At 39.7% G+C, this 20,246-nt stretch overlaps 2 protein-coding genes across 6 annotated transcripts in view; one reads left to right on the forward strand and one right to left on the reverse strand.

The window, feature by feature from the left end:
* The window catches only part of CEP295 (centrosomal protein 295), a 56,375-nt gene extending 45,219 nt beyond the window's left edge, over positions 1 to 11,156 (reverse strand). Inside the window, exons 1-3 of one of the 2 annotated variants that reach the window (XM_039338111.1) lie at positions 11,019 to 11,156; positions 3,686 to 3,812; positions 2,081 to 2,281 (exon numbers count right to left, since the gene is read on the reverse strand). In XM_039338111.1, coding sequence (XP_039194045.1) covers positions 2,081 to 2,281; positions 3,686 to 3,787 — 303 coding nt within the window. In that variant the 5' untranslated portion in view covers positions 3,788 to 3,812; positions 11,019 to 11,156. Of the gene's footprint in view, positions 1 to 2,080; positions 2,282 to 3,685; positions 3,813 to 8,652; positions 8,676 to 11,018 lie in introns of those variants that run through there. The other variant, XM_039338112.1, reaches the window with a different exon arrangement.
* Positions 11,157 to 11,293: 137 nt separating this feature from the next.
* CMTR2 (cap methyltransferase 2) lies at positions 11,294 to 18,571 on the forward strand. 4 transcript variants are annotated; one of them, XM_039338116.1, is made up of 3 exons: positions 11,294 to 11,406; positions 12,894 to 12,964; positions 14,809 to 18,571. In XM_039338116.1, exon 3 carries the CDS (start codon positions 14,827 to 14,829, stop codon positions 17,119 to 17,121), a length of 2,295 nt encoding a protein of 764 aa, XP_039194050.1. In that variant the 5' UTR covers positions 11,294 to 11,406; positions 12,894 to 12,964; positions 14,809 to 14,826; the 3' UTR covers positions 17,122 to 18,571. The 4 variants fall into 4 exon arrangements, with proteins under 4 accessions (XP_039194050.1, XP_039194051.1, XP_039194053.1 ...); XM_039338117.1 differs by having other exon boundaries at positions 11,332 to 11,428; XM_039338119.1 differs by lacking the exon at positions 11,294 to 11,406 and adding an exon at positions 11,433 to 11,497.
* Positions 18,572 to 20,246: the final 1,675 nt, after the last annotated feature.

Here is a 20,246-nt window from a genome sequence, read left to right on the forward strand (position 1 = left end):
GCTTCCCCCCCCCCCCAACAAACATATTTTTACAAATTTGAGTGCTCCATCTCATTTGCTAATCTTTTCTTCTTAAGAGAATACCTATATATGAAGTGCATATATTACACTGAATGTACCTAATATATCATATAAACTGTACAATTCAATTGAAAAACAAACTGAAATCGTTTAGGGGGAAATAATAAAAATGTATAATAATTCCACAGTTAAAGGTGGAACAAATTCTCAAATGAATTATCTTGGCCTGTTTTTCTACATCTCAAAAACCTAGCATTTTGACAGGCGTATGTAGATTTTTTTATATCCACTGCATACATTTGGAATTATTTCTAACTCTGAGTACTGCAAACACGTTATAAGGGAATTGATTCATACATTGCTTCTCTTTAAACTTCTCATCTTTTTCTGAGAACGTAGCAAACTCCAAATAATCAAAACTTTCACCATCTTCCTCTTTCCTCTTTCACTTTTCTCTCCTCTTTTCATTCATTCTTCTCAAAATATTATCTATCTTTCTACCAACATTTGCACATCTTAAATATTCCCCATTCATTTTCTCATTTTAATAAAAAAAATCTTAACAATGTAGACAATTTCATCTACTTGTTTAATTCGGCATATTTATAAGTAATATAGAATATTTACTTCATTTTTCCTGTCAAATACAAGTACCTTGGTCATTGGTGCCATTTGGGTCTAATTTGCAGGTCCATACCCCTCATCACATCATACAATCTAACATTCGCTGCAAATCATTTGACTTCTGAACAAACAGCACACCATGGTCAGCATACAAAATTATATGCCCATTCAAATTCTCACTGTAAGCATTCCTTAGGCATTTATCCATAAATACATTAATAAAACCAAGAGGACATCACACATCACTGTCCTATTCTTTGCTCAATATTGAACAATTACATTTACATTGACAGATTTAATTCTATTTTTTCCATAGAAGCCATCTCACAACCAAAATGACTGAAAAGAAATCCTTTTATCTATTTCTTAAGAAATGTAAAAGTGTGAGATGGCTTCTATGGAAAAAACAGAATTAAATCTGTCAATGTCAATGTAATTAATCATTGAGAAAATCTTTTATTAGTAAGAATATCTAGAATTTGATGGGAGAAATAAACCAAAATAAGGATTGTAACAGGATTTATGATAAGGCAACCAAAATGACAGAAAAGAAATACTATACTAACACGATTATTATTTTTCAGGAATATTGGAAAAATTATATATTTAATTGTTACTCATTAAAACAATAAGAATTGTAATAACTCAATATTTGCAAAAAAAGGATATTTTGGGGAAAGAGGAAATCAACCAAAATTAATATATGGAACATAGGTTATAGAAATTAATTGTTAAGGATTGTTTCACAAACGTAACCCAGACAACACACTGTTTACCAATTATTGAGTGACTTATGTTTTGTTAAAAAATAAATAAAAAATATATATCTAAAAAAAAAAAACCATGGGCAGACAGGGGTGGTGGTCGCTGTGAGAGAGGAGGAGACTGCCATGCATGTAAAAGAAAAAAAAAGGGGGGGAGGGAGAGAGAGACTTTTCCAAGCCACTTGTGACCCTCCCTGCCAGCTTCCTCGTGGATCTGGCCGAGGTTAGCAACAGCAACCAGTCATACATGTGAGCCAAGCATCGAATTCTGTTCATGTGGCTGCTGGGATATGGAACTGGTTGTACGCCCTTTTACTCAGAGCCATCGCAACTTCACTGAACAAATGGTCATAACTTGAGGACTATCTCTACATTTCCTCAGTAAAAAGAGAAAATGTCCTTAACATCTTACTAGTGAAATAAATGTGTACATCAGTATTTCTCAACCATGGCAACTTTTAAGGTGTGTGCACTTCAGCTCCCGGAATTCCCTAGCCAGCCATGCTGGCTTGGGAATTCTGGGAGTTGAAGTCCACATGTCTTAAAAGTTGTCAAGGTTGAAAAATACTGGTTCACACCAACTTTTCAGTACAAATTTCTACAAACCATACAGTTAGTAAAACATACAGTATCTGCAGGAAGCTTTGGAAGTGACATGATCATTTACCTACATTTTCCTTTGCCTCTTTATGCCCTTCTCCTATGGCTCTTAAACTTGACAGGTATAGATTTTCCAGAGCTTTAATTTTCTCATCCTGTGTTTTCTGCCATTCTGCTGCCAGTTCTTCGGCCAACTGCTTCAGGTGTTCATCTCTTCGCTGCTTAACATCTTGTCTTATCTGCAAAGCAATATTCCGCTCCTGTTCCCTGACCTTGGGGGGGGGGAGGAGAGAAAGGAGAAACATTGTTGGTCAATTATTCCATAGAAGGCCCTACCATGCAGCCCAGTTGCTATATCCCAATTTCCAGTTATTGTTTTATTTCAATTGACTGTGTACAGTCTACTTACATGATGAAATACCTATTTATCATAATATTTGTCTAGCTGATTCAATCTAGCAGGGTTGGAGCATGTTGGCCTCATTCGGTTAAACACCAACATTAACCAGGACCCATAAGCATGTTTTATCTGTAGCAGTACATGCATGCACAGGGCAGGTGTTTTGAAGTGCCTGGAAGGTGAGGTCTGTCTCTTTTTCATTCCTATTTGGTTTTTATCATCTTTTACTCATTCTTGTCTAGAATGGCATCTCGGTACTCGTTAATTGGTCCTGGGAGGCGTGACAAGTACTAAAAACGATGAGTACCAAACAAACCACGTAGTTTACCACGTGACCTTTTGTTTCAACATGGAAGGACTTCCTATCTGTTCCATTTCCTATGTCTGCGACCTTCCCAGCATGGCCGACATCCTGTCTGCCCTCTGCAGCCGTCCCCTGCTTCCTTTTGCAGTGTCCTTCCCGACATTGCCAACTTCCTGTCCATTCTCTGTCGTTATCCCCCATTTCCTATTGCAGTGTGTCAAGTACCAAACAAACAATAAGTATCAGGGCAACGTTTTCGCATCAAAATGCAGATACCAAATTAAATGACTTTTGAAGCAATCGAGTACAGAGGTACCACTATATTCTTCTATTTCTTTTTCACTGTTTTAATTTTTTTTTAAGTTGTGAACCACAAAAGTGTTGATTCAGGCAGTATATAAATTAAATAAATAACTGGGCTATGTCATCCATTTATTTTGGTGCAAAGTAATTCCCTGCTTTCTAATCCTAACTTCATGCCTCAATTGGATTTGCCAATTTAACCCTGTGCAGAGATCTTAGCAATAAAGAAATTAGTGTCATATATTCCCTTCCCAGATTATGCTGATTATGATACAGTACATTTTGTCTACTTGGCTGGCATGGAAACAGTGAACAGAAAATCCCATCCTTCCTCCTAAATCTGGAGCCAGGAAGAGGTTAAAGATGTAAAGCAGTGTTTCCCAAACTTGACAATTTTAAGGCATGAGGACTTCAACTCCCAGAATTCCACAGCCAGCAACGCTGGCTGTGGAATTCTGGGAGTTGAAGTCCTCATGCCTTAAAATTGTCAAGTTTGGGAAACACTGATGTAAAGGATTATTCCCAGATACCTCTGCAGCTCTAGGGTAGTACAGATCTTGTCCCACTCCACGGAATGCACTGTTGCCATATACTTACTTAACAGCTGCATATAGTTTCTGCTTTTTTTAATTACTCAAAGATAAATGACTCCTCCCAATACAAACACACCTGTTGTAGCCTTAATTTTCTTCTTCTTTCATGTTCTTCTTTCAACAGCTGAGCTTCTTCGTTAGGACTAAGCCTAAGTCTTCCTGCCACTTTTCTTCTCATTGTTGGTTACAATTACTATTCAATGCTGCATTTACAAAGACAAGGGAAACATGCTTAGCCTCAATATATCTGAGTCAAAAAGTTAATACAGTAGTATTATATACAGTATATGTACAGTATATTTATATTATATTGTATGTATGTATGTGTGTATATATATATATATATATATATATATATATATATATATATATATATATATATATATATATATATGTTTTCTGAGGTTTTCGCGGGTATTTGTATGTAGGTCTTTGGTTGTTCGGGTTTTCTCCCGCGTAAAATTGGAAGTGTCTTGGCGACGTTTCGACGAAGTCCCATTCGTCATCTTCAGGCTGGTGTTTTCAGCTTCGTGCTTCGAGCAGCAATGTGTAGTCTTAGCTGTTTCTTCCTTTTAACTGCCAGTGGGGGTATGAACTGATTGGGTGGGAGCTTGGCTGTGTTCTGATTGGGTGGAGGTGTGTTCTGATGGTTAGGGGCGTTGGCTGTGCTCTGATTGGCTGGGGGGTTGGCTGTGCTCTGATTGGCTGGGGGAGTGTCTGTTTGGTTGTGCTCAGGTTAGTCTGAGTTGCAGAGGGGTTTAAGATTTTGGGCTGCCTTGCTATTTTTTGGCTTCGCGTTTGTGGTCGTGCCTCATTTTCATGGAGGGTGTCAGTTTGCTTCGTGTATGGATTGGAGGGCTTTGAAGTGGCTAATGATGCAGCTCTGGTCTGGCTTCTGGTTTGTGGTCGTGCCTCATCATCGGTGTGGCTTTGGGTTTGCGTTTTGCGTGGATGTGTGGTGGTGACATCCTGTGTGGTTTTTGTGAGTGTGGGTCTGGTATCATTTTTTGTATTAGGGAGTCGTTTGTCAATAAGGGCGGGTTTCCAAATGGCTGGTAGGCGGGAGGTATCATCTCGCTTGTTCATGCTGTGTGGGCGTTTTTCTATCTCGATGGCTTCTCTGATTATTCTGTTATTAAAATGTTCACTTTTGGCAATGGTTCTGGTATTTTTAAAGTCAATTTCATGTCCTGTGGCTTTAAGGTGTTGGACCAGGGAAGATGTTGGTTCCTCTTTTTTGACTGAGTTCTTATGTTCTTCAATGCGTGCACTTATTCTTCTGTTGGTTTGTCCGATGTATGTGGTGGGACAAGTGGTGCATGGGATTTCGTATACTCCTTGATTTTCTAATTCAATTTTATCTTTGGGGTTTCTAAGGATGGTGGATATTTTTCTGTTTGTGCAGAATGCTGTTTTGATGTTGTGTTTATGGAGGATCTTACTGATTCTGTCTGTGGTGCCTTTTATGTATGGGAGGAGGGCTTTGCCGTTTTCTTGTTCTTCGTCTTGGATTTTAGTGGGGGTTTCTTTTTGGATTAGGTTTGTAATCTTATTTCTTTGGAATCCATTGGATGTTAGTACATTGGTGAGAGTGTGTAGTTCGGTTTTTAGGTGTTGTTCGTCAGCTAAGCGTTTTGTTCTGGAGATGAGTGTCTTGGCTACAGAGTTGATCTGTGCTGGGTGGTGGTGTGAGAGAGCGTGCAGATAGCGGTTTGTGTGTGTTTTCTTCTGGTAGATGGTGTGTCCTAGGGAGCCATTGGATTTCTTGTAGACTAAGACATCCAGGAAGGGAAGTTGGTTGTTAGCTTCTGTTTCCATGGTGAACTGTATTTTGGGGTGTAGGCTGTTGAGGTGTGTGAGGAAGTTGTCCAGTTTTTCTTTCCCATGTGGCCAGATTATGAAGGTGTCGTCTACGTATCTGAGCCAGAGTTTGGGTTTGTGATCCGATTTTTCTAGAGCTTGGGTTTCAAAGTGTTCCATGTAGAGGTTGGCAATGACAGGTGAGAGGGGTGATCCCATGGGTGCTCCTTCTGTTTGTTTGTATTTTTGTCCATTATAGATGAAGTATGTGTTGGATAGGCAGTGGTTGGTCAGATCTAAGATGTGTTTGGGGGGGTTATATTTGTTTTGGATAGCTGTCAAGGCTTCTTTGATAGGCACTTGGGTGAAGAGGGATATGACATCAAAGCTCACAAGTAGGTCGCTGGGCTGTAAGTTTTGTTTCTTTATGATCTCTATAAAGTGGAATGAGTTTTTTACGTGTGAGGTGATGGATTCTGCATAGGGCTGTAGTTGTTTGGCGAGAAATTTGGCTAGGTTTTGTAGAGGTGAGCCTATGGAGCTGACTATAGGTCTGAGTGGGGTTCCTTCCTTGTGTATCTTGGGGAGACCATAGAGTTTGGGGCATCTGGATGATTTCTCTCTGGGAATGATTCTTTGCTGGATCTCTTCGCTAATGGGGAGGCTTTTATTTTGGATCTGGTGGTTTTTTCCAGGTAGGTGGTGGGATCTGTATTTAGGGGTTTGTATGTGGAGTCTTGGAGTAGGTTGGTTAATTTGGTTTGGTAGTCAGATGTGTTCATAACCACCGTGGCGTTGCCCTTGTCTGCTGGTAGGATTATTATGCTGGTGTCTTCTTTCAGGTTACGTAGTGCTGTCTGTTCCTCTTTGGGTAAGTTGCTTTTGGGTGGCTTGCTGGTACAGAGGATGTTGGTGATTTCGAGTCTGATTCTGTTAGCATCATCGGGGTTGATTTTGGTCAGGCTGGTTTCAACTCCACATATAATGGTTTCAGTGGGGATGTGTTTGGGAGTGACTGCAAAGTTGAATCCTTTGGAAAGGACATTGGTTTCGGCTTTGGTGAGGATCCTATCTGAGATGTTATGCACTGTTTGTTTCATGTGTGGCTGTGAGGGAGGAGGGGTTTGTTTCTGGCGTTCTTGTAGTCTTCGGAGTTTGTTGGTGTGTGTATCTGTCTTGAGGGTGGTCTGTGTTTCGGCTCTCCAGACGGCGAGTTGTTTGGATTTGTCCCAAAGTGCGGGGTGGATCTTGTTGCTGAGTTTGAGGTGGAGTGTGAGGAGATCTTTGTTAATTCGGTCTAGGAGGAATCTTTTTGTGTGAAGTTCATTTCTGATTAGGGCCAATTCTGTTCTTTTCAGGATCCGTTTGGTGGCTGCAGAGTTGGAGTGGAATTTCAGTTGGAAACATGTGGGGATTAGATTTTGATCTCGGCAGTTGCGTAGGAATGCGAGGTCGCATAAAATGGAAGCTCTTTGGACTTCAAGTTTTTCATAGGTCCTGGTCAGATGGTGGATTTCCTCCCCGTAGAGGTTCAATATTTGTTTTCTGAGGTTTTCGCGGGTGTTTGTATGTAGGTCTTTGGTTGTTCGGGTTTTCTCCCGCGTAAAATTGGAAGTGTCTTGGCGACGTTTCGACGAAGTCCCATTCGTCATCTTCAGGCTGGTGTTTTCAGCTTCGTGGAGAAAACCCGAACAACCAAAGACCTATATATATATATATATATATATATATATATATATATATATATATATATATATACACATACATACACAGTAAAATAAGGGGAGAAAGGTTATTTTAATGGTATACAGAATGATTATGCAAGTTTTAAAAAAATCCACTGGCTTTGTAGCTTTTCCCTTAGAGTTCATTTCATGGCTCATAGAGGTTGTTTTGTTTCTCATCAACAACCTTTCAACCACTTCAGTGCTGTGTATGGACATCTGTATCCAAGGAAAAATACACTGAAAACATAGTAGTCCATTTATTTCGTTACAAAAGGTAATCTGAGAGAAAGGCAAGAAGCCTTCTGACCTTTCATACAAAATGCTTTTAAAGTTATTCAATATGCATTAAAGGTGAAAATATAAGGAATGGTGGGTATTGAATTGGGTAAGTGTATTTCTATTCTGTTTTCAGCCATACTCTCATGTTTTCAAATTTCTCAGTTCAAGCGAAAGGCATAGAAATGCTGGTCTGAAAAACAGAGTTTTGAGGGTGGCAAATATACACAATTTAAAAGCATCTCAAGGACATGTGTATTTTAAAGAATATGTTGCCCACAGCTTCAGCGAACTGCTGCAGATACTCTTGTGGATAAATGGGCACAGGATAATTTAATACGTATTTTAAAAGAAAAAGTGCTGCAACAACAGCTTCAAAAGAAAAGAGCTGCTGAAGAGGGCACTAATGGATATAATTTCAAAAAAGCTTCAATCAATAAACTTCTCAAGATCTTTTTTAATTAATCCTTGAGGTTTTCACAGCACTCCAACAAGATTGTCTTAGCAGCTTAGCAGATATATTCCTTGATATTACAAATACAGTTGGATCTTTGGATCTTTCCAAAACATTATTTTCTACTATTTCGATTATCTATTATTTTGTAATGCAATATTTCTATATAGTTAAGAGAAGTGTAAGTTCCCTTTCAGAGAAAAGGGAAAAGCATATTTATTAGGTAATTATCTCCAAAAAAATCCCCACAAAAGCAAATGTAGGTAGTCCTCAGGTTACAATGGCAGTTGGAATGGGGATTGTTGTAACTAAGCAACGCAGTTGTAAAATGTGATATCATGGGACTGCATCACTTAGCAATGATAATTCCTATTGCTGTTATAACCCTAAGACATCTGGTTAAGCAGAAGGTGGTGGGAATCCCATTTAAGGAGCATGGGGGTGCCACAAAGAATGGGGAGAGGAGGCCTGGTGTGAGTTGAGGTGTGGAAGAGGGTTTGGAATGCCTCTGTGAGCACTGGAAGGCCTGTGTGTGTGATCCAGGGTTATTACAGAACACCCAGAGGAACTTACCAGAACAACTTGTAACTTTTCCTGCTGGTCTCCCCACTGACTTTGCTTGTGAAAAGCCAGCAGGGAGATCACAAATAGAAATCATGTGACCACAGGACACTGCAAGGGTGCTATAACAGCCAGAACTTTGAGGACTGGTTGTAAGTACCACCTGTTCAGCACCATTACACTTTACAATGGTCACCAAATAAGTGGTCAGCAAATGAGAACTACCTGTAAGGCCAATCCAAAGCTCTGCATTTCTACAGCAATGCAAATTAATTGAGAAACATCCAGCACTGCAACCTACTATGGAAAGAAAAGCTTGTGGCATCTTGAAAGCTACAAAATGATATAAACTTTTATGGATTCCAAATTCCTATACCAGGAAGAGACATGAATGAATCCATTGATTTTATAAGATGCATACACATATCTTAAGTGGGATCAGACATAAATGAAATACAAGTAGTAATTATCACTTTACTAACAGCTAGAGTTTATCTGTAATAACAATTTCACTAATAAAATGCACGCACGCGCACACAAAGTAAATGCAGAATACTACATTAACGCTTACGTGTTATTTAACCATTAAAAAGCTTGACTTTTTCATTTTATAAACAAATCTTCCCCTTGTAGAAACGGTGCCTCCTAGACAATCCAGGATATAGTTGCTCAGGAAGCATAGACACACCTGGCCCAAGTACACTGTTTGTTAATTTCCTTAATAGCAAGTTATAGTGCCCCTTAAGGTTATCCAAGAACAGACTTGCATGGGTAAAGTATCAGTACTAGAAAAAAGTGGTTTCTAGTTAAGCAACATTACCCATTACAACTTTCTTGGATGGTCCTCTGATTCTTTCTGCAATGCTTTATTATTACTGAAATAATCCAAGTTACAAGTATGCATATCAATGGAATAGCTACAGACCTTTTAACAACATTGATCCTATTGCTTGTCTCAAAAAAGCTAAACAGGGCTGGAATGGATACAATATCACAAGGAAATCCTAGTGCTGAAGACTAGATTTCCCAAGTGCTAAAACCATAATGCAAGAAGGGGAAAAGAAGCCATTTCTATATTGTTACCCAGAAAATTATAAGATATAGCCAGGAGCTGAGCTCAATTTCAGGGAGACACTTTCACTTTATTCTGTACAGATTCCTTCCTTTTTCTCCTTTCAATGCGCATTTAGCAAATGTTATAAGTACTATGCAGCAACCCAGATTTACAGTAGAAAAGGTGATATAGCACATCACATCTGATAGTAATTATTTTAAAAAGTTGCATCTTGATCTAAGGAGATGCTAAAGATGCAACATGCATGCGTACCAACATGTGTTCCAAATCACCTTTCCCAGATCAAATAAGGTTTGCTGCAGAATCCATCAATTATTCACCAATTCCAAACAAAACTACAGAGACTGATCTATATTGGCTGGGACATTGTCAGTTCAATAATTCTATTGTTTTTTTGCTAACTCTATGAAGTGACCATGTCATGCATTTAGATTCTCTTATACAAGATTGTTAGCTTTAAAGATATTAATTTTTCTTTACTGCTGATAAAACAAAAGTGTATCCAGCTTACCATTTTGTATTTAAAAAAAATCTATTTATACTGTTGCCCTTGCCATCTTAAAGATGGCTGCATGCACAATTCAAGCTTCAATTAAATTATTAAATGTTGCATTTCTTGAGATTTATTAGCCTTAATAGTACCACAAATCTCAATTTTGCAACTGATTTAAAAGGACATTTCAAAAACAAAAAGTTACATCACAGGGCCAAATTTAAATTCACGCAATACTATTTTATTAGATTTATATCTCGCTTTTCTTCCAAGAGTTCAAAGAATGATACACAGGGCACCCATCTCTCATTTTTCCCAATAAAAATACTGTGAGGTAAATTGAACTGAGAAAAAATGAGCAGCCTACAATCATCCAGGAAACTTCCATGGTTGATGGTATAATTGCACCTGGGTCTCCATGACAACACTCCAACATATTATCCACTTGACTACAATGGCCATTATTGGCTAAATTTAGCAGATTTTCAATAAAACCTTGGTTTTCTTTTTTACTTCGCTGTCATCGCACAACCCTTTCACACGCAGTTTACCGATTTTAATTCCATTTCTTGGAGGTCACCCACAAACCGGTGCGAATCTCACAATATTATAAAATAAGTATTCATTATTGCTTTTATTTACGTCCCCTTTAAGCTCCCGCAAGGAGCTTAAGAGGGAACTCCTACACCTTCCTCCGATTTTTAGCCCCACAACAATCCTGTGGTGTGGCCCACACTGAGAGAGCGTGACTGCTTCAGGTTCATCGAAGAAGCATCGCTGCTCAGAGAGAGCTCGGACACGGTCCCGAATTACAGAATAACAGAATTGAAGGGGATCTTGGAGGTCTTCTAGTCCAACCCCCTGCTCAAGCAGGAGACCCTGCACTATTTCAGACAAATGGTTGTCCAGTTTCTTCTTAAAAATCTCCAGTGTTGCAGCACCCACAACTTCGTTCCACTGATTGTTCTAATCATTAATTCCCCGGTCCTCAGCCCCATAAGGACGACAGATCCACGTACGCACCAAACCCCACACTCTTCCTTCACCCTCAGGGGCATCTCTTCAAACAGCTTCTGCTAAGCCGCTTCCGCTCGCGTCATATCCGCTCCATCAACTGCCAGCTCAGAACGCGCGCTCTCCCGCCTCGCTGGTCTCTCGTCCAATTAGAAGCGGCGGGAACCGAGGGCGGGCTCTCGCGGACAAAGTCTTTCTGCGCAGGTACGTCTGTTTAAAAAACGCCAGCAGGTTTTTGTTTTCACGCCCTAACATCACGCGGCAGATGACGCACGCGCAGCGACAGTCTCCTTGAGGTGCGCATGCGTTCAAAGACGCTCTCTGAATAACTCGGGAACTGAACAGGCGGAAGTGCGCATGTGTATCAGTTGGACGATGTTTCATTCCAGGCGTGATTGTAAGAATTGTTTTTAAAGAAGGTGAAGTTGTAAAATAAGGGGAGTTTTTTCCGAAATTTCCTGCCCTAGGAGAGGGGATCTGTTGACAGGGTACGGTGGGAGCCGAAGTTGAGTTTTGAGAGTTGCCAGGTTAGAAAAGCTGAAGAGGGGCTCGGTTAACGGGTGGTGGGTTAAGTCATGTCGAAAAGGGTGTCTCGTATTGGTAGGATGGGCTGGTCCATATATTTTTAAACTTTAAACATCCTTTAAGAGATGCTGTCTGTTCATCAAAGGCTGCCGAGATCTGGCCAGATGCTGTGAGATCCCAGAGCAAGGTTGTCCAACCTTGACAACTAAGACTTGTGGACTTCAACTCCCAGAATTCCCCAGCCAGCATCTATCTGAGAACCCTAAAGCTATTTAATGCATTACCTTGTCCTAGTTTCTAAGCCAGAGTTCCCCATCCTGGTATAGTTCCTATAATCCACAACAAGAATATGCTTAAATTTTGCCTCTTGTTGGTATGCCAGAGGGTAATATCTAAAAGGCAAAAATCATCTCTTAGTGAAACAATGTTAATTATTATTCTGCAAGAACTACTGCGTGTACTGTGCCGGCCTGAAATTAGAAACTGGATGTCATGCTCTTGTGCATCAATGTGACAGCCACCTTCTTCTTAATAATGATATTTACGATAATACGATAATTCTTAATTATAATAATTTTGATATTGCATGAAATGCCTCTTGCGCCTTTATTGCCTTGTGACTTGAGGATTGTGCCATTCATGCTTCTTTTTCGTCCCATGTTCTGTTTTTTGCAATGATACTGATATATTTCTAAATTTGCTGTGCCTTTGTCAATTGTTTCATGTCTATGGGGATTCTCAGTCATCCAGGTCATGGTTGTCCCAAAGCTGCTTTTTCAAGAGGCAACTGGACTTTCTTGTTTTTTCCTTGAAGACATTTTGCTTCTCATCCAAGAAGCTTCTTCAGTTCTAAGTGAATAGTGGAGAACGGAAGAATTTCTATTTCTTGCGGTCATCTGGTAGTTAGCACTCTCTCTGTAAAGTGCTTTTTATTATAAAATATAGCTTTTGATGGATTTTATAATATGGTGCAATTGGGTTTAGCTGCCTTAGAAACCTTCAGTTGAAAGAAATCCATAAAAGACAGTTTCTCTGAATTGAGCTGAGCTTCTAGTGACTTCGTGGACAACTTCATGTTGTTTCTTGGGCAAAAAGATGAATTGATCCGCCTTCTGATTTTTATTTAAACTTCCCAATATAGTTTATAAACTTGGTATTTCCTGTTACCAGTAGTATCTCATCAAGTATTGAACCAGGTGTCACCTTGTTTATCTTTTTGAGATCAAGAGAGTAGGCTTGGTGCTGCTGATCAATAAAACAGTGGTAAAAACTCCACTACAGGAAACTTAGAAAATACATTATAAAAACAGAAACTGACTGATTATTTCATGCAGAAACTGGAATTCTTTTCCATAATAGGTAGAACTTGGACTTATCTACAGCATTTGCAACCAGATTCGGAACAGTAATCAATGCATTCCTTCTAACAGGTGGGTACTTAAACAACAAAAAAACCCCTCTTCTATAGTAAACCAAAATTCATTTATCTGTGAGTAAATCATTGTACTTTATGAAAACTATTTTTAATTAGACATGTTTAGGATTTTATAGCCATTGTACATTCTTCTTCATGTCTGCATGTAAAGGACATTAAGTTCAGCAGGATCTATGAACTGGTAAGATTATGTTTTATTTTTATTCTATGTTTCTTATTTTTATTAACTCAAGGCGGTGAACATATCTAATACTCCTTCGTCTTCCTATTTTCCACACAAAACAATTCTGTGAGGTGAGTTGGATTGAGAGAGAGTAATTGGCCCAAAGTTGCCAATCAGTTTTCAGGCCTAAAGCAGGATTAGAATTAGTCTCCTGGTTTATAGCTTGATGCCTTCTCCATTAGACCAATTTGGCTTTCCAGTTTCTTTTATATTTGCCGCCTTATTTTGAAATTATTCTAGAAGTAAATGGAAAAACTTGCCGTTTTAAATGTGAGGTATAATATGAGCTACAGAAATTTTATATTAGCGCATTGTAAATGGTTTCCGACTGTCCTTTTGAGAGATATTAGAATAGTTATAACAGAATATAGATATATAGATACACCAATTATAGAGCATCACTTTCCTAAATAATCTTCCCATTGATTTCAAATACAATAATATTTTAAATAGCTGAAAGGATGAGATTTGGTACCTTTTTTTGGCATCTGAGCTGTTATATAAAAATGCTGGAAAAGGTTTCTAAACAATGACTGACCTTTGTTGCTTTTTGTTATTTAGCATATTTAATTTCATATTAGTATACCTTTGCTCAAAAACATTTCTTCTTTTGGTGTCATCCCAGCTGGCAACATTTTTGTTTTAAATTCTTTGAAGTTGGAATCTCTTGAAGAAATGGAAGTTGGTTGGGTAGATTTTATTCCCATGTGGCATTTGCGTAATTCAATAAACTTAATCACTTGGGAATCCCATTATTGCAGTGGACAAATTTAAATGCTTATACATCTTGAGGTAACTTCAAAATACTTTTAGCATAACTGTCCACCATGGAGATTATTTTAATGTCTTATGTCCACCATGGAAATTATTTTAATGTCTTATTTATTATCATAAAATCTAAATCTAAAATTATTTAGAAAACAGGAGACTATGAATTACTGACCTGCCTTAGGCAAGATAGCCAGCTTGCTGACTTTGGGCTAATCACTCTCTCTTGGACCAACCTGCCTCACAAGGGTGTTGTGGGGAATATAGGAGAAAGAAAAAGTATTATGTATGTTCATCACTTTGAATTATTTATCAAAATAATAAAGGTGGATAATTAAATAATAAATAAAAATCGCAATCACTGTCTGCATTTATATAATTTACTTTTCCCTTTTTGATTCTATTTTTTAAAAAGAAAAACAGATCTCATAAGTTTTCTTTACATTGAGAATAAATGCTAAATTCTCATTAGAAGGTTTCAGTCTTTTCTGCTGCTTAACATGCTTTTCATTCAGAGTCAGTCTTCCCATTTAAGTATACTGTGTGTACTACAACTACATCCCCCAGAATTCTCTGCTGTTCTTGAATCACAGAACTTAAAATATTGGGATTTGTTAACCTCAATACACAGTTTGGAAAAAAAAAGAACGCCTCATCTGCCTGATTACTGGGATATAAGTTTTTGTTTTCATATTTGTTTCATCTTTTCTTGTAAGCTGAAATGCTCAGCGCATAGGGGAAATTTCTTTTTCTTTTTGTGCTAAATGAAAAGTTAAGGAAGTGTTTTATTGAGTTCTTAAATCATTACTTCATTTCTTTGGTCTTTAAACTCTTCATTTTCTTTCTAGATTTTCCTGGATCTGAAAATGAACAGACAGAAGGCCACGTATGATGAGCAGTTTATAAATTTTGACCAGTTTGGCACAGATATCCATGCTGAAATTGAAAAACTGTTCCAGAAGACTTTTTTGTATACCAAACCAGCCAACAATGAATGGCAGTTGCCTGATCCCAGCCAGGTTTTTACCTCCAATCACGAAGCATTCAGTTCTCTTGAGGCTCTCAAGGATTCCTTGAACGAAGTCAAGAACAAACTTAGTGATAAGCAACTGGATGAGTGGCATCAGCACACCTCCTTCACCAACAAAGCAGGGAAAGTTATTGCCCACGTCAAGAAGTTGGTCAATGCTGAGTTGTGCACTCAGGCTTGGTGCAAATTCCACGAGGTCGTTTGCAGTTTTCCTCTTCTCCCGAGCGACGCGCTACAAAATGGCGAACTCAACTCAGTTCATCTGTGTGAGGCCCCTGGCGCCTTTATAGCCAGCCTCAACCATTATCTGAAGTCTCACCGTATCCCTTGTGATTGGAACTGGGTCGCCAATACCTTGAATCCCTATCATGAAGCAAACGATACCCTTATGATGATTATGGATGACCGGCTTATTGCCAATACTTTGCCCTGGTGGTATTTTGGCCCAGAGAATACCGGAGATGTCACGAGTCTGAATCACCTCACGGGGTTGCAGCATTTCATAAGCAACATGGCCACCGTTCATTTGGTCACCTCGGATGGGAGTTTTGATTGCCAGGGCAACCCAGGTGAGCAAGAGATGTTAGTTTCTCCGTTGCATTACTGTGAAACTGTCACTGCTCTAATGACTTTGGGTCATGGAGGCTCCTTTGTTCTGAAGATGTTCACCTTGTTTGAACACAGTTCAGTTAATTTGCTATTTCTCCTCAATTGTTCCTTTGAGGAGGTTCATGTTTTTAAACCTGCTACGAGTAAAGCAGGGAACTCTGAGGTCTATGTGGTTTGCCTGCGCTATTTGGGCCGGGAGGCCATTCACTTCGTCCTATCTAAGATGCTGCAGAACTTTGGGTCAGAACTGGTGACAAAAGCTCTATTTCCCCAGCACTTAATTCCAGAGTCGTTTCTCAAGGTCCATGAAGAATGCTGTTTATTCTTTCACAAGCACCAAACAGAGACGATTTCAGAAAACCTCCGACTCTTTGACTATATGGACGAGGCGGAACAGGCCAGATTAAACGCTCTGCGGGACTGCTGTGTCAAATATTTCTTGCAGAGGTTCCAATTAAAACCTATTTCCCGAAATAACTGGCTAGTGAAGAAGCCTCACGCTGGCTATAGCATGAATTCCAAATGGTTTGGACAGAGGAACAAGTATTTCTGCACCTACAACGAGAGAAAACTGCTGGAATCCCTGTCTTGGGAAGACAAGATAGTAAAAGGATGCCTTAACCAGTGGATTGATGAACACGTTCTCGGTAATGTTGGGAAGGGCTGTGTTTTAGAAGGAGCCCCTGGCAACCTCGACTGTCGTTTATGGTATACCTTGGAAGGCCAGCAATTGCCAAGCGTTAAATTTTCTCCCTTCTGTGATGGTGAGGTTTTGAAGAGCCTCAACGAAGCCATTGAAAAATCTTTAGTTGGCCAAACTATTAACGGTGACCTTACAAGAACAACATACGCAGAATGCCAATTTTGCTGTGTTCTTACAGCATCATCGGTGCTGTCTGAATTATCAGAACTTATGGAATATTGTGAATATATTCCAGATAACAATTGCATAAGCCAAAGAAAAAAGTGCTTGGTTTTAGGCTTCCCACTGTTTTATGATGAAGAAAGTAAGTCTGGCTTGGAAGTTAAAAACGTGGAGTCAGCATCTCTCTTGACTTTTAGCTGTTCTTTACTACACGACGGAGAACCCAAGTATCAGCTGCATTTTTTAGAATGCCTCTTGGGTGCATTTCCTCAGCTTCAAAAAGGAGATGCCTTGGTTTTGCCCGTTCTTTCCTGCCTCACACGCTTTATGGCTGGCTTAGTCTTCATCTTGCAGAACTGTTTCCAGCATGTTTCCTTTGCTTGCTCCACATCATCTCAGCCTCTAAGGACCAATGCTGTCTTGCTCTGTGCTGGATACCAAGGTCTTCCAGACTCAGTTTTCCAATACTTGCAACAGCTAAATAAACTTATGAGGACCCTACTCGACTCCAAGTCCCCCCAGCAGGTCTTACAGTTTGTTCCTATGGAGAATCTGCTGAAAGGATTGCTGATGGAGTTCCTGTGGGACCTCAATACTGCTATTGCAAAAAGACAGTTGCATTTGATTGTACAAATTGAACAGCAGAATATGACATGAGGAGATTACAGCTTTTTCTAGTTTGGCTAGTTAGGCATATATATTTTTTAACTATAGAGAACATGTTTTAGCTTTTGCTGAAAGATGCCTCGTGAATTGTTGAGGGAGAGGCGAATATACAGTCTAGGCAGGAGTGGGTAATCCATGGACCCTGAAGCACTGTTATATTACATCTCTCAGCTGCCCCAGCCAGCCTGGTCAATAGTAGGGATATCCCTGGGAATTGATGAGGCAATAACTGGAGCACCATAAATACCCTACTTTTCATTTGTTGTATTAGGAGCCCTGGTGACACAGTAGTTAGAATGCAGTATCGCAGGCAAACTCTGCCGACAGGCTGAAGTTCAATCCTGTTGGAGCTCAAGGTTGACTCAGCCTTTCCTCCTTCTGAGGCCTGTAAAATGAGGACCCAGATTGTTGAGGGTAATATGCAAATAGTGCTTCTACAGCATAAACTGCCCAGAATGTGCTGTAAAGCACTACATAGGGTGGTGTGTGTGCTATTGCTAGTAGAACTTCTGTTGGTAATCCAGCTTTCTCCAATATAGTGTTTTCCATGTGTGTTGGAATGAGAAGTCTCCCTACAAGAGGCCATGCTGACTGGGACATCTGACCGGCAGCCATAGCATTTATGGAAGATGGTTAGGAATGATTGCCTTGACAGACTTTGTTCAAGCCTGCTTTTATGGCACTCTCATGTCAGTGAGAACCTCTGGTTGCAGAGAACATACAAACTGGGCACCCATTAGAGGGAACCAGCTAGGTATGTTAAATAGACCAAAGCCTTGCTATGTGAGCAAGTATCATACATTAAAGTTTCACTTTAAGTAAACTAAGCAGCTATTTCAGAATACAGAGTTTTGTGTAAGCAGCACTAAATATCACATTCCATTAATAGAGTAAATCCAAGGAAGATTACAAGGTCCACTTAAAGTAAGCCCCTAAACATCAACCCGGTGTCTTTTTTTTTCCCCCACATGATGTGGCAACTATGGAACATGGTTGATGTGGCTGTGTTTGCATGCTGGTAAGAATTCACTCCCGGGTCTGTGTATGGCTCATTAATGAAACACTTGTCATATATCTGTGCAGGCTTCAGTGGCTGCCATTTTGGATGTTGGAAAGGTTGCTGTGTAAGTGTGTTGTAGACTGTGAAAACTGATTTCTCGGATATCCAAGGCAGTGATGGCAAAAGGCAAATTGTGGCTAAAGAGCTGAGCACAACAGTACAGGTAGTTCTCGACTTTAACGGCCACAATTGAGGCCAAAATTTATGTTGCTAAGTGAGAAATTTGTTAAGCAAGTTTTGCTCCACCTTACAACTTTTCTTTGCCATATTTGTTAAGTGGATCACTTCAGATGTTAAATTAGTAACACGGTTGTTAAGTGAATCTGGCTTCCCCATTGACTTGACTTTGACAGAAGGTCGCAAAAGTTGATCACATGACCTTGGGACCTGGCAACCGTCATAAATATGAATCAGTTGTCAAGCGTCTGAAGGTAAACCATGTGACCACGGGGATGCTACAATGGTTATAAGTGTGAAAAATGGTCATAGGTCACTTTTTTCAGTGCTGTTGTAACTTCAAATTGTCACTAAATGAACTGCTGTAAGTCGAGGACTACCTGTATTTAGGCTACCTTATGTCCAGAGGAAGAAATGGCCTTGCTTGCCCTCTGATTTTATTTTAAATCATGGGGAATAATAATAATAATAAAGTTGGAAGGGATCTTGGAAGTCATCTAATCCAACCCCCTGCTCAGGCAGGAAACCCTAAACCATTTTGGACAAATGGCTGTCCAGTCTCTTCTTAAAAACTTCCAGTGTTGGAGCATTCACCGCTTCTGGAGGCAAGTTGTTCCACTGGTTAATTGTTCTAACTGTCAGAAAATTTCTCCTTAGTTCTAGGTTGCTTCTCTCCTTGATTAGTTTCAATCCATTGCAAGTGCTCGGCCTCCTGCAAGCATTACGGTGCTTTTGGCCCCACACGCGAGCATCGCAGACAGGTGGGGCCTCACTCATACGAGGTTCGTAGGTGCTCTCAGCCCTACTCGTGTGAGCAATAGGTGCTCTTGCACATGTATGCATACCTGCCCTCCCACAAAACCATCCCCTTTTTTCCCCCTCCCTCCCTCTGGGCCACCAATTCAAAAAGGTTGGGGAACTCTGCAGTAAAGCACTGTGAGGGGATATATAAGTCTAAGTGCTACTATTTCCCTCTGCACGCAAGATATATTTAAAATCAAACAAGATCATAACCCATTTGGGTTCTCTTGCAGAAGTCTTAGAGCAGTGTTTCCTAAACTTCCAAAACTATAAACATCAATACCCAGAATTCTCATCTACGACCATACTGGCTATGGAATTCTGGGATTTGAAGTCCATACGCCTAGAAACTGGCAGAAATGAGTGACTCCGGCAGGGTTTTTGCAATGCAAAAAATGCAATAATTCATTTTCAGGTGTTCGGGGTTCCTGCGAGCTGTGCTCCTGACATAGCCATGGCCTTAAACTCACGTTCAGTGTTAAACAAGCCCGCTAAGAACTGCTGCAAAGTTATATGAGGTAGGGTACAGTTTATGCTCGGGATGGCACAAATGCAGAGTTTAAATAAATGGAAAAGATTCTGGGATTTCCCAAATGTGATTGTGGACTTGGTTTTTCACATCTCACTTATTTCCCTTTGCAAAAAGCATCTTTTAAACCCCCCAAACAATGGTTGATGTTTTGAACCAAATGCCTGCAAGCCTGTAGTCTGCTTTCAATAAGTTCGAGGTGACCATTTTGTACCTTGCTTTTAAAAAAAAAAAATAGTGGTGCTGCTGCTTTAAGAAATTTTAAAGCAGTAGCACCCATTTTTCAAGATGCTTGCTTTCGACCAAGGTCTGAAGCACTTCTGGGCATAAATTTTTTGAATTGTGTGCACACTCCAGAATTGCGGGGACAATGCTTGCCAATTAAATGGAGGCAGGAGTGGGGGAGTGTTGGAAAATAATTGGAAACTGGTAGCGATAAAGGAAATTATTTGTAGCTCAGCACTGAAATAAGGGATCCTTGTTGCTCTCTGAGCTTGGTTGTTTTCTTTGTTCTATTACCCATATTAGGTAATGTCATCAGTGCAATTA

The sequence above is a fragment of the Crotalus tigris genome, unplaced genomic scaffold (assembly GCF_016545835.1).
Source record: "Crotalus tigris isolate CLP2741 ecotype Arizona unplaced genomic scaffold, ASM1654583v1 scf7180000017691.523996, whole genome shotgun sequence".
Classification (NCBI taxonomy): domain Eukaryota; kingdom Metazoa; phylum Chordata; class Lepidosauria; order Squamata; family Viperidae; genus Crotalus; species Crotalus tigris.

Bases quoted from the DNA above. Each gene is read 5' to 3' on its own strand.
- CMTR2 (XM_039338116.1), top strand. From the start codon at position 14,827: ATGAACAGACAGAAGGCCACGTATGATGAGCAGTTTATAAATTTTGAC.